Source organism: Tetrao urogallus (assembly GCF_951394365.1).
Source record: "Tetrao urogallus genome assembly, chromosome: 2".
Lineage (NCBI taxonomy): Eukaryota > Metazoa > Chordata > Aves > Galliformes > Phasianidae > Tetrao > Tetrao urogallus.
Genome location: NC_136814.1, coordinates 32,953,022 through 32,965,906, shown reverse-complemented (window position 1 = coordinate 32,965,906; position 12,885 = coordinate 32,953,022). Strand labels below are relative to the sequence as shown.

At 38.4% G+C, this 12,885-nt stretch overlaps 1 protein-coding gene across 1 annotated transcript in view; it reads left to right on the top strand.

Moving 5' to 3' along the window:
• The window catches only part of PRKD3 (protein kinase D3), a gene marked incomplete at both ends in the record, with an annotated part of 37,745 nt that overhangs the window by 8,464 nt on the left and 16,396 nt on the right, over positions 1-12,885 (top strand). Inside the window, 7 exons of the mRNA XM_079532798.1 lie at positions 1,766-1,904; positions 3,595-3,726; positions 4,435-4,592; positions 6,671-6,860; positions 9,580-9,657; positions 10,797-10,980; positions 12,686-12,809. Coding sequence (XP_079388924.1) covers positions 1,766-1,904; positions 3,595-3,726; positions 4,435-4,592; positions 6,671-6,860; positions 9,580-9,657; positions 10,797-10,980; positions 12,686-12,809 — 1,005 coding nt within the window. The remainder of the gene's footprint in view (positions 1-1,765; positions 1,905-3,594; positions 3,727-4,434; positions 4,593-6,670; positions 6,861-9,579; positions 9,658-10,796; positions 10,981-12,685; positions 12,810-12,885) is intronic.

Genomic DNA, 12,885 nt, shown 5'->3' with positions numbered 1-12,885 from the left:
CAGACCACCTCTAAATCATCAGTTGTCTGTCCTGACAGCTGAAGTTAACTACCAGCGTCAGTAAGAAGTATCACATTTGTCTGCAGGCTGATAGCTTCTCTCTGTGCTAACTTTCTCTCCCTTTTGTTGGAGTTGTTAGTCAGCAAGGTGGTGCAGTTGATATGCTACAATTAGAAGTTGTCTTGAGGATTAAAATTGAATGCAGCATGGATGTGTTAACTTTGTGTTATTGATACTAACATTAAATGTGATTCATGGCTGAACAGTATGTATGAGATCAAGGAGTGATCTCAGAGCATATATTCAAATCCTGTAAGTATAATGTACTTCCTTAGTAATTGAACACGGAAGGCTTTGTAGCTTTACAGAAGGGCCAGATTTACAAATATGGGGGACTGGAGGAAAACCTGTTGTGATTTGGCATAAGGGGCCATCGGAGTCCAGGCAGTAGTTGGACAATGAGCAACCCTTTTACCTTCTTGTGAGGAATGTAAAATAGCCCCTCAAGGCCTCTGCGTCCCACAGAAGCCTATTGTGAAAGTTTGTAAACGTACAGGACGTGCACACCAAAACAGAGAGGGCCACTTTAATATTTTGGATGAAACTGCTGCCGGAAAGAGGAAATTATTTTCTCTCTGAGTGGGAAGGGAGTGTGAAAACAATGGCCAGGACGGATACCTTCATTATGTGTTTGATTTGGTAGAAACAAGTCTTTGGCTACTTCAGCTGAGGACAATTGATACACCACAAGTTTCATGCAGTTTAGACCCTGCTAGTGACTATGCAAGGCCTATACTACCAAACTGTAGTCTGTTTGCTACCTAATCCATTGAAAGTTTGTCGTATGCTATTCTGTGCTTTTTCCCACACTTCCTGTCATCTGTCAAGCACTCCTGTGTGTTTATTCACACCTTGAGTTTGATTGAGTTCTGCATTAAGTAAAAGGGCCAAAGAAGCTGATTGATTGATACTCATTGCTCTCCAGGGTCTACTCCTGCCCCTTTTCTCTGTGAACTGTCTGTTAATTTTTAAACTGTTTATTTTAATAAGTTAATAACATTCACCGATAGAGAGTGAAGCAAATACAGAATAAGAAAACTATTTTCAGTGAAATGTCATGAAAATATAGCATGACATGTACTACAAAGAGTCATAGAATGGTTGGGGTTGGAAGAGGCTTTTAAGATCATCTAGTTTCAACCCTTCTGCTATAGGGAAGGACATCTCCCACTAGACCAGGTTGCTCAAAGCCTCATCCGGGCTGGCCCTGAACACCTCCAGGGTAGAACCATCCGTATCTGTTTTCTATATGAATTTGGAGTATTACTCTCTGTCACTGGGATGAATTTAGTTAATATGCCCGCAAATCTAATCTGTTGTGGAATGCCAGCATGGAGCCTTTTTTGCTTGCTTCTCTAAGGAAATGTGGCAGGTGCTCCTGAGGTGTCTGGAGCAGACTGCCTGGCTGCTCAGAATATCTGTGAAGTGAGGCCTGTAGGAGGTGATAAGCTGAGTTAAAGATCTGTGTTGGTTTTCAGGTTGGCCAGACTGATTACTCATGTCAGAGATTAAAAACCCAAAGAAAAACCCCAAATGCTCCATTTCCTCAAAAATAAGTCAAGCAGATCAGGCTTCCCCCCCCCCCCGCCTTTAGGACACTTAAAACACAGAAGTTCTGTAGCTATTATTAAAAGAAAAAGAAGTTCAGTTTGTGAATAGGATTAGCAAAAATCATGTGTTAATTTGAGTTTACTTTTTGTTACAGTTCCCAGAGTGTGGTTTCTTTGGCATGTATGACAAAATTCTCCTCTTCCGGCATGACCTGAACTCAGATAATATTTTGCAACGGATTACATCAGCAGAAGAGATACATGAGGGTGATCTTGTTGAGGTTGTTCTCTCTGGTAGGTATCGTTCTAACAGTGGAACAGTACTTTATTCAGTTGCTTAAAAGAAAACGGGCCCTTATGGATTATTAATATCATGCTTGCCTTGAGCTCTTTTGATTAAGTAGTCTCACACTGGGTCAGTGTTTTGGGGTGGAGATTTCCAAGAAAACTGAGTGGTAATGATGCATCAGTGCTAAGTTTTGTTGTTGTTTCATTGTTGTGTTTTAATCTTCTTTGAGTTTATTAATTGTTGAAGGTGAAATGCAGGTAGTATTCAGGATTTGCTTTTTCAATGGTGTTGGTTTTCTTTTGCTTAGATCTGACAGTTTTTTCAGCCTGTAGGTTTTGCACTGACGGTTTGTATTGCTTTTAAAAGCTTCGTATTAATGCAGTTGCTAATTCATACCCGAGAACACAGTCTTAAGAGTTACTGCAGTGTTTGAAAACAGTTTCTTTGAAATAATGAAGTCTGTAGCAGCAGTGGTGTTGACATATAGTACCCTAATTAACCTGGATTGTACGTGCTTCAGAAAAACTCCATTGAAGTCAACTAAAAATCAGCTGTAGACTACTTGCTAGCTAAATTGCAAATAGAAGCTGAACCAATATTGAGCAGTTCTTCAAGGCTTTGAGGAGTCAGTGCCAGACTGAGGCTGCATTCTAGAAAGACAGAAGTCTTGGCTGTATTGGGGTTTATTACTTGGGTCAATAAAGTATGATTTTCAGAGTCATAAGGCTGAGTTTCTTGGCTGCAATTCAGGACCCACTGTTCTAGGCAAGTTTAGGATGTTCAGTAATTGATCATCTTGGTTTGAGCTTTTCATTGCTTCTGGTTAATGGCACACTGGGGGAAACTTTTGTGTGTATCTTCTTGACAATCTCTGACAGTTTCCTTATAAATAGAGACAGACCACGAGGATCTGAGGCATTTTGAAGACAAATAAATCTCTTTCAATAGGATTTTTTAAACTGAGACATGGAAATCTGAATATGAAGTGTTATTATATATTGTAATCAAAGGATAATAGCCATTAGGGGAATATAATGTTGCCATAAATTCAGTTTTTCTCATTTCAGAGAAAGAAAAGAGGACAAAAACTCATTTTAAATGTTTAGTGCTTGTTGAAGAAACAGAAGAGGTCTAGGGAAGTTTCCAGTGTTCCATGGAAACTCTATCCATAGTTCTGTTTGGACAAGTTCAATCTAATAACTTTTACTGAGAAAGTCCTGAAGAAGATAAAAGTCTAACCTGTCCTTGGGTTGAAAATTTTGTGAATTGCTAAACAGGTTAAAAATTAACTTTTTATCAGTTATTTACCTCTAAGCTGATTTTAATAAAGCTTGTATTTTTTTTTTTATTCCTTCTTAACTTAATGAGGGAGTTTTGCCTTTAAACATGAAATGGAAAAAAAAAAAGAACAAACCAACAAACTCTGAAAATTGCATGTTTTATTCCAAACTCAGACTGTTGATTAGTTGTGGCTGTCAGCCTACAGTCTGATGGATTTTTTCCTTAATAAACAAGCTTTCTGAAAATAGAGTATTCCGCACAAAATGTGTATTTAAATGTTATACAGCATAATACTCATATGTAAACAGCTCATTAGTGTTCTTTGAGTCTGCCATTTTTATAACAAGAGTATGTGGAAATAATATATTGTTGATCTTACGACAAGAACCATAACTTTCTGCAATTTTTTAAAAGCTTTGGCTACAGTTGAGGATTTCCAGATTCGTCCTCATGCGCTTTATGTGCATTCCTACAAGGCTCCTACTTTTTGTGACTACTGTGGAGAGATGCTTTGGGGTTTGGTACGACAAGGACTGAAATGTGAAGGTAAGTCTGTGATTTTTTTTTGTTGTATTTTTGTTGTGGATATTTGTATCCATATTTGTATGAAAAAGGAAAATGCATCTTCTTCAAAGTGGAAGCACATAATGTTTTGTAGCGTTGGAAGTCTGCATCTGGAAACCCGAATTCTGATCCTGACTTTAATGCAAATTGTGTGTGACCTTGGGCAAACAATTGAAGAATTGTACTTGTTTCTCACTTTGAATAAATATCTAGCTGACAGACTTGTTCCTTGCACAAGGAGCACATTCTTTGGAGAGACTCCTGAAGGGAAATCCCATTGCTTATGGCCTTCATCCAGCTGGCTGCAGAACGTTCTGCAGCCTGCTGACAGGTACCAACCCTGCTCCTTGGCTCCCGTTCTCCAGAGCAAAAGAGTGATGAAAGCCTCCTGGTGGGAGGAGAAGAGAGAAGGGAGATCAGCTGCTTCAGAGTCTTATACCTTGTTTCTAGAGCTGCACTTACTGGAAATCAATAAATAAAGCCAGCAGTGCAAAAAAAAGCCGCTTCTGTGAATCACATCAAGAACACTAACATAAGAGTGTTTAACAGAACAGTTTGTTTCTTTAGCATTCGTTTGGATCCAATTTTTCAACTGCTTTATCAAAATACAAATACTATTTTTGTTACTTCAATTTTTTTTTTTCTTCTTTTTTTTCTTCAATTTTTTGTCTGAAAAATCATTTATTTCAGGTTGTGGATTAAACTACCATAAGCGGTGTGCCTTCAAGATTCCAAATAACTGTAGTGGAGTGAGAAAAAGGCGTCTGTCTAACGTGTCTTTACCAGGAGCAGGGCTTTCAGTTCCAAGACCAGCACAAGCTGAATACACATCCTCTGCTTCTGAAGAGGTATGTAATGTGAAAGGGGAAACAATTCCTCGTTTTAAAACTTTTTATCTTTGGTGAAGTAGCTAGTGTTGTGCGTGGTTAAAAATGATTATGAGAGAGCTGGACTTAACCACTGTGGTTGGTTTTAGTTCATTTTTAAATCTCTGTTGAGTCCTAGACTGAGACATTTACAGATAGCTATTATTATTGTGAGAAATGGAAGGAAATGATAAGTTATGTGTTACTTTGTTCTTACTCTGTCTCTAGTGGTTATGTGAGCTATGAGAACCTTGAATTTGGGAATGATAAAATACCTTGCTGCCTTTGTAATACACGCTTATTCTGTAATTACTGTATCAGTATAGAATAATTGTTTGGCTAAATCAGAACAAATTGTAAGCTTTTATCTGGGGAGAGGTGAGAATGTTCTGGTACACTGTTAAGCTTTCTGCTTAAAAATCTTAATAAACCAACCTTATCATGGAAAGGTGCAGGGGATTAAGAGCATGCAGTAAAAGCATCACCCATACTAGTTACTTGTTATGAAGGGTATTCCGATTGCTGAGAGTTCATTGGATATACTCACGAGATAGGGCAGACTGTTATTAGATGCACTTGTTTCATTGCCACTTTCGCTAAAAGGTAAAAGGAGTCTTTCCCACATAACTAAATTGCATCATGGTGATCAGGTGAAGTCCTCGGTGACTGGAGAAAAGGCAGTATAGCACCCATTTTTAAGAAGAGTAAAAAGGATGACCCAGGGAACGGCAGTCATATTAGCCTCACCTCAGTGCTGGGGAAGGTCACAGAGCAGATCCTCCTGGAAGCTATGCTAAGGTATATGAAGAGGGGAAGGTGATAGGGATGATTGGTTTCCAAGGGCAGGTCCTGTCTGACCAACCTTGTTGCTTTTCATAATGATGTAACTGCATCAGTGGACAAGGGGAGAGCCACTAATGCCATCTAGCTGGACTTCAGTAAGGCCTTTGATAAAGTCACACATAACATCCCTCTCTCCAAATTGGAAAGGTATGGATTTGATGAGTGGACTGATGAGTGGATGAGACATTCATTGTGAGATTGTACCCATAGAATGATGATCAGTGGCTGAACATCTTGATGGAGATCAGTGACAAGTGATGTCCCTCAGGGCTCAGTACTGGGACTTGTGCTCTTAACTTCATCAGTGATATTGGCAGTGGGATTGAGTGCACCCTCAGCAAGTTTTTGGTGGTCGACACACCAGAGTGAGAGGATGCCGTTCATAGAGACGTAGGAAGTATGAACAGTGAGCTCAGGTGAACCTCATGAGGTTCAACAAATCCAAGTGCAAGGTCCTGCACCTGGCTCTTAGCAACCCCTGATATTAGTGAAAGCTGGGGGATGTAAGGATGGAGCACAGCCCTGCCAAAAAGGACTTGAGGGTACTAGTGGGTGGTAAGTTGGACATGAGCCAGCAGTGCGCCCTTGCAGCTGAGAAAGCTGTATCTGCATCAAAAGAAGCATGGTCAGCAGGTCGAGGGAGGTGATCCTGCCCCTCTGCTCTGTGCTGGTGAGACCTCTTCTGGAATACTGTGTCCAGATGTGAAGTCCTCAGTACAGGAGAGATGTAGACCTGTTGGAGTGCATCCAGAAGGACACAGAAATGATCCAAGGGATGGAACGCCTCCCCTGTGAGGACAGACTGAGAGAGCTGAGACTGTTCACCTTGAAGAAGAGGAGGCTCTAGGGAGTCTTAATAGTGGCTTTTTAGTATCTACATGAGGTCTGTATGCTGATCTGCATATGCTATTTGTGAACCTTACCAGGTTGCTCTAAAAAGCAAAAAAAAAAAAAAAAAAAAAAAAAAAAGCCTTGTCACGTCATCAATGAATTTTAACCTTGTTTGGAATTTTAGTTCCTATGGAAATAAATGTTCATACAAACTTTCCTGTGCTTCCCAAGCCTATTCCAAGTCTTTTTTAATATTGTCAGAGGCCTCGTGGCCAAATTTTGCTTTCTCATCTGGTCACTATCTACTCCACCTTTTCTTTTTCTTTTTTTAATGAGGTGGAAATTTGTTTGCTGCAAGTCCTATATGTATACCTTCTTTATTCTAGCGCTGCTGTCCAGAACCTAGTAAAAGGATTCCCTCCTGGAGTGGCCGTCCCATCTGGATGGAAAAGATGGTGCTTTGCAGAGTGAAGGTTCCGCACACCTTTGCTGTTCATTCTTATACTCGTCCCACCATATGTCAGTATTGCAAACGACTGCTCAAGGGCCTTTTTCGTCAAGGAATGCAGTGTAAAGGTATGCACTTATTTTTCTGCCACAGATATGAATCAGAGCAGTATAATATTTGAAAAAAATACATTTTTTGGAAAGGATTGTGGCTCCCCTATTTGCATTATATATATTTTTATGAAAACTGAGATCTAATCACATGTGGAATGGAAACATCATAATTCAACAATAATTCTAAGCTATTAATAAAAACAGGAAATCCTTCCCTTTGTTAAATGTCTTCTACACTCATCACTAAAGACTTCAGTATCTTTTGTTGCGTTATTTTAATACAGGATAGTGATTATTATCTTTTGGAAAAAATTACAAGGATTGTACCTTTCCTGAACTAGATTATGCTCCATCAGGTGGTTTTTATTGAGCACATGTTCATGTTCATGACTTCAGCTCTCAGATTCCTCCATGCCTATCCCAGGACATAACTATGGCATTGTGCTTTTCTTCTGCCTCTTCATGACTGGATCGTACAGATTTGTTAGCTTTGTTGCAGGAAAGAAAACTAGTGGAGAATCCTAAAAGTTAATATGGTAAGGATTTTTCATGTCTCTCACACAAGTTTATCAAATGTGACTACCAAAGATCAACACGTTGGAAGAGGTCACTTAGAACAAAAAGTGTAGGCTTATATCTGTGATAACTCTCTGCTAACTAAAAATACTGCTGACGGGGAGTAATTCTATTTTCCATTTTACTTTTTATTAATTTGCAGTTTTTGTAGCCTTCTCAAAGTCTGCATCCCTAACTGTTTGACTCTTCAGTCACCATATCTCCTGGATACTTGCAGTAAATAAATAACGAAGCCTACAGAAGATGTTTTGCAGTTTTAAATTACTGACCATTTCCAGTGGTTGTGATTGCATATTCAACTGAACAAATGGGGTTGCCACTTCATTCTCAGGAAACTCTTCGTAGAAAATACTGTTTAGGTATAGAAAGTTACCTTAGAAAATATATTATGTTTGTACACAGAAGAAAAGTAGTTATGTTAAGAGATATTCATTTAAGCAGCATGGTGCTATGTATATATACATATCTAAGTATATATCAGCAATTGATGTCAAACTATCAACACATTTTCATACTGCTTTTTCCTGTGTTTTTTTTTTTACTGTTTCCCACTGACTTTTTTTGCTCACATTCCCAAAGCTTGAGGTCTTTCAGCAGTCTTATATTTCTGAGTATCTCAGAGGCTTGGATTTCTTAATTCTTCAGGCTTGAATTTGAACTCTGAGTTGATCTTCAGGGCTAACGCTATAACTATGTTAATAAATGAAGTCAACTGGGACAAAATGGCCTGTACTCACATACAAATTTTCTTAGCCTTCCAGTCCTCCGTGGCTGTATGCAAACTGCCTCTTGGGAACAGTGTCATGGAATGCTCTAATTTATGAGCTAGACCTGGGAACTGTTTGAGACTGTGTTTTTATGGACCTTATGAGTGAGTCAATCCTAATAAGTTAGTCTTTCTAGTAGTTCCCTCATAGGATCTGAACCATCTTGTTTGTTCCAGCACTCTTCAGGCTAGTGAAATAACCATATTCCATAATACAGACTGAAAACACTGCTATAGAAAGAACGATTAGTTGGTTTTCTTGAATGCTTCCTCTTAGGCACTTGGAAAGTAAACAGGATTGTAGCTGGCCTCAGGGTTTGGCTACTCAGCTACTTAAAATGGGAAGACAATAATTTTTTTGTGTTTAAAAGGAAAGTACAACAAGCTACTGATTAGCAAGTCAGATGTAGATCCTGTATTTTCTAATTTGGTTACTGTAATTTAATACAGATGCCACATTCCAGGGAGTCCTCAAGACCAGGTTGCATGGGACTTTGAGCAAACTGATCTAGTGAGAGATTGTCCCTGCTTGTGGCTGGTGAGGGTGGTAGAACTGTATGATCTTTCAAGTTCCTTCTCACCTAAAGTGTTCCAGGGTTCTATGATAGCAGAAAGGGACTAAATTATCAGTTTCAAAACAGCAGTGAGGACAGTAGAGAGTTTAAAATTCATGATGCGGATGTGTGGTTGGAAATTATGGTGATGCTACTAACAAAGGAAATTCCTGTAATGCTATTAATGTGTGCTGGACTGTTGGATATCAAATACTGCCTACTTAAATGCAGAAATGGCACACATCCAAGTTAGTGTTCTATCTCCACATTTGACTTGACGTATCTTACTCTGTTAGTTTGCTGTCCAAAGAAATTAGGGCAGGCAGAAATGGAGCTTCATTATTACCTGGCCAAATCTTTGATCTGAATGATAGGGGAGCTGAACTCTGAGGTTTACTGCAAAGCATTCTTGCTCTATGTTTTAGGATTGTGATCCTAGTGCTATGATGGCTGCAAATCTTAGGCAGCAGGTGGGGAAAAATGATAGAGATTACACATTTGAAACAAGTAGCAATGGAAAAAACAGTGTGGAGCAGACTAGAGAATGGGAAAAATTGCATCATAACAGAAAAAATAGCTAGAAAGAAAGCCAGAGATTAGAAAACTTTTGTCCTGGAAGGGAAAGTGCTGACATAGTACACTGGTCTGGCAAATCATCGTAAGACATTCGGACAAGATTGTCCATTTCTTTCTGGAGGTGATCTCATCAGTACTGTCTTCTAGTATGTGCAAATGTATGCATCTGAACTGAAGCTTGTGATGGAAGTTGTGATAGGATGTGTCTACTTGAGTAGGAGTAAAATTCTGGTATTGTGGGCTTATTTATCTTTTGTTTTAGATTGCAGATTCAATTGTCACAAACGCTGTGCATCTAAAGTACCTAAAGACTGTCTTGGAGAGGTGGTTTTCAATGGAGGTAAGATGAGAAACATGCTTTCAAGTACTGGCAAACTTTTGGAGGCTTAAAAAGATCCTTCAGCTTTACATGTCCTCAACTTCGACTATTTTACATGTTTTTATTTTACCTTTCAAGTTCCTTCACTTGAGATTGCTGAGAATTAAGATTTCACTGTGAAATTTATTTTGGTGACTTCAGTTTTACTTCATCAGTGTTGGCAAGTGAAATGTGGTATGAGAGAGGCATGAGCATTCTGGATAATCTACCTGTGAAGTTGATGAGGGTATTGGAGCACCTCTATGAAGAAAGGCTGGGATTGCTTGAGGGGACACCTGGAACAGGCTGCCTAAGACTGTGTCCAGATGGCTTTTGAGTATCTCCAGGGTTGGAGACTGTACAACCTCTGTGGGGCAGCCTGTGCCAGTGCTTAGACACTCTCACAGTTAAAGTGTTCCCTGATATTCAGGTAGAGCCTCATGTGCTCTGTTTCTAGTAATGTCATTGCTTACCACAGAGCCTGGCTCTGACATCTTTGTACCCTCCCTGTGTTGATTACTATCCATTGATCAGATCATCCTGAGCCTTCTCTTTCCAGGTTGAATAATCCTAGTTTTCTCAGGCTTTCCTCATAGGAGAGATGCTCCAGTCTCTGTCATTTCGTCGTGCTTTGCTGAAAAGATGTTTCCCCTCAGCCCTATTGAGGCCACACCTAAAGTAGCGTCTCCATCTGGGCTCCTCAGCGAAAGAGAGATATGGATGTACTGGAGAGAGCCCAGTAAACCAGAAAATAACTTATGTCCTTTATGTTTATATTTTAATTTATATTTTAGAAGGAATAATATTGATGGGCTGATCACTTGTAGACCAGAGTTGCTTAGTGAAATGCAAGTTCAGGCCTTGAGAATTTCACTATGAATCTTTCAGTATGAGTGTTGTTTTGGTTGTGTTTACTTTGGTATTTAACACAAACAAGTTGATAATGTTGATTAGCGCACTCTGAATCATTTAGCACAATCTTGAGGATTTTTTATGTTCTGATTGCACTATGATGTTTATTTGCATAAATGTGAACTGGGGAACAATTTTTTGTCTTTTTTTTTTTTTTTTTTTTAAATTATGCTCTAAAATCTAAAATCTGCATCCTGTGTTGCTCCCAGAACCTGCTAGCCCAGGCCAGGATTTGGACCTGCCAATGGAGGTTGATAGCAGTGAAATGAATAGTGATGGTAGTCGGGGTTTGGATGATACTGAGGAGTCCTCAACTCCAGAAGACAAAATCTTTTTTATGGATCCATCTGACCTTGATACAGACAAAGATGAAGAAGCTGTTAAAACCATCAGGTAAGTCATAATGTGAACTTTTGTGCTCTGGATGTGTCTTCCTCAGTATTCTAAAGGAAAATTTCAAGTAAAATGTTTCTGAGTAGCCCATCTTTAAGTTGTGTATTTTTTCTTTTTTTACACAAACCTGAAATGTAAGTAAAGTAAAATAATATGTTCTTTTCTAATTGGAAAGTGCTGTGCTATGAATGTTATTAAATAAATAAAATGAAATTATCGAACCATGGTTAAAAGTGTGGCTAAAAGCAAAGATGTCGGAAAGATCTTTGTACTTCAGCCTAATTTAATTACTAGTGTACAAGTGTTGATCTAAAAATAATTACTCTAGAGACACTTTAATACTTATATTTTAGTTTATTCTAGGCAGCCAATTGCTTTAACTAGGATGTGATTCTCTGAAGTCTTTCATCAGCTAACTTTCCCTAGAATCACAGAATGGTTAGAGCTGGAAGGGGTGTTTAAACATCATCTAGTCCCTCTCCCTTGCTGTGGGTTGAGACATCTTTCACTACATCAGGTTGCTCCAAGCCCTGTCCAACCTGACTTTGAACACTTCCAGTGATAGTTCCTTTAATCAAGTTTAGCCTTTTTATTTTTTATATTATCATAGGATCACAGAGCAGGCCAGGTTGGAATGGATCCCAGAGGATCCAACGTTTGTGGGAAAGAGTAGCCTAGATGTGATTATCTTTAATTGCATCTTGAAAGCCTCCACCATGTCCCTGGGGAAATTCTTATTCTGAATAGCATCATCCTGATTTTCTTAGTGTCATTCTTAAAAATAAGAGTAATTGTAATAGGTCAATCAAAGGTAATTTTAACCCAGTGTCTCATGGCAAATATGTAAGGAAGAGTATGAGAGCAGGAAGAACATATGGCTCAGGAAGAGCAACTTTCAATGATTCATAGCTCAAGGACTTCCTAAGTTGGAAGTAGTATCTTTTTGTGTCTACTTCTAAGTAGAATTTTTCCATTTATTAATAGCATCTGAAGCAATTCTTTTTTGGCATGTGCAATGTCTTGTGTCAGCCACTTCTACAACACTGCACTGTGTTAAAGCATCTTTAAGTTTTGATTTAAAATTCTCCTCATGATTTGATTTCATGTGATTACAAATTTAACTGCTAGCACCATGTGTAGGATCTCTTGTACTAAGCAGATAAAGTGGTGGCTCACTCCATACTGAGCAGGACTGAAACCTGTATGTTAAACTAATGATTGTCAAAATGTTAGATTATCAAATCCTTATCTTAGAAATCTTAGAAAGTTAATACAAACGACATTGATTTAAATTTTCAGGTATCATTTGAATTAACACTCTTCTGTTTTCATAAATTGAAAGTGTGCTTTATTAGTGTAATATTATGAAATAATTAACTTGACTTAGTCAAGAGAAAATAGTAAAAGTGCCAGTGTTAATTACTTCTACGCTGGGTTAAGATTCAAGCAGTAAATTGTTTTGAAAGGATTATTTGTGTAGGTGTCTCATTTCAGTGTGTTTCCTTTGCTTTCTGTAATGTAATACAAGTAATGCAATACTTGCATTAAAAGAGAGCTAGTGGGAGCTCAAATTTCTAATCTATCAGTGAAATAAGTTGTAAGAGAAGAGTAAATGCCTATTCTTGAAAATTTTGGGCTAGATGTATAGTACTATTAGTACTCTTATATTTTTTAGCTTAAATATTAACTGTTTTCTCTTTTTTAGTCCCTCAACAAGCAATAATATTCCTCTCATGAGGGTTGTACAGTCCATCAAGCATACAAAGAGGAAGAGCAGTACGATGGTGAAGGAAGGATGGATGGTCCACTATACTAGTAGAGACAATCTGGTCAGTGACTTTGGTTTCTTCCTACAGTAACTTAAATTATTTCTCTAAACCACTGTATTTTATTTCTGTTATCTAG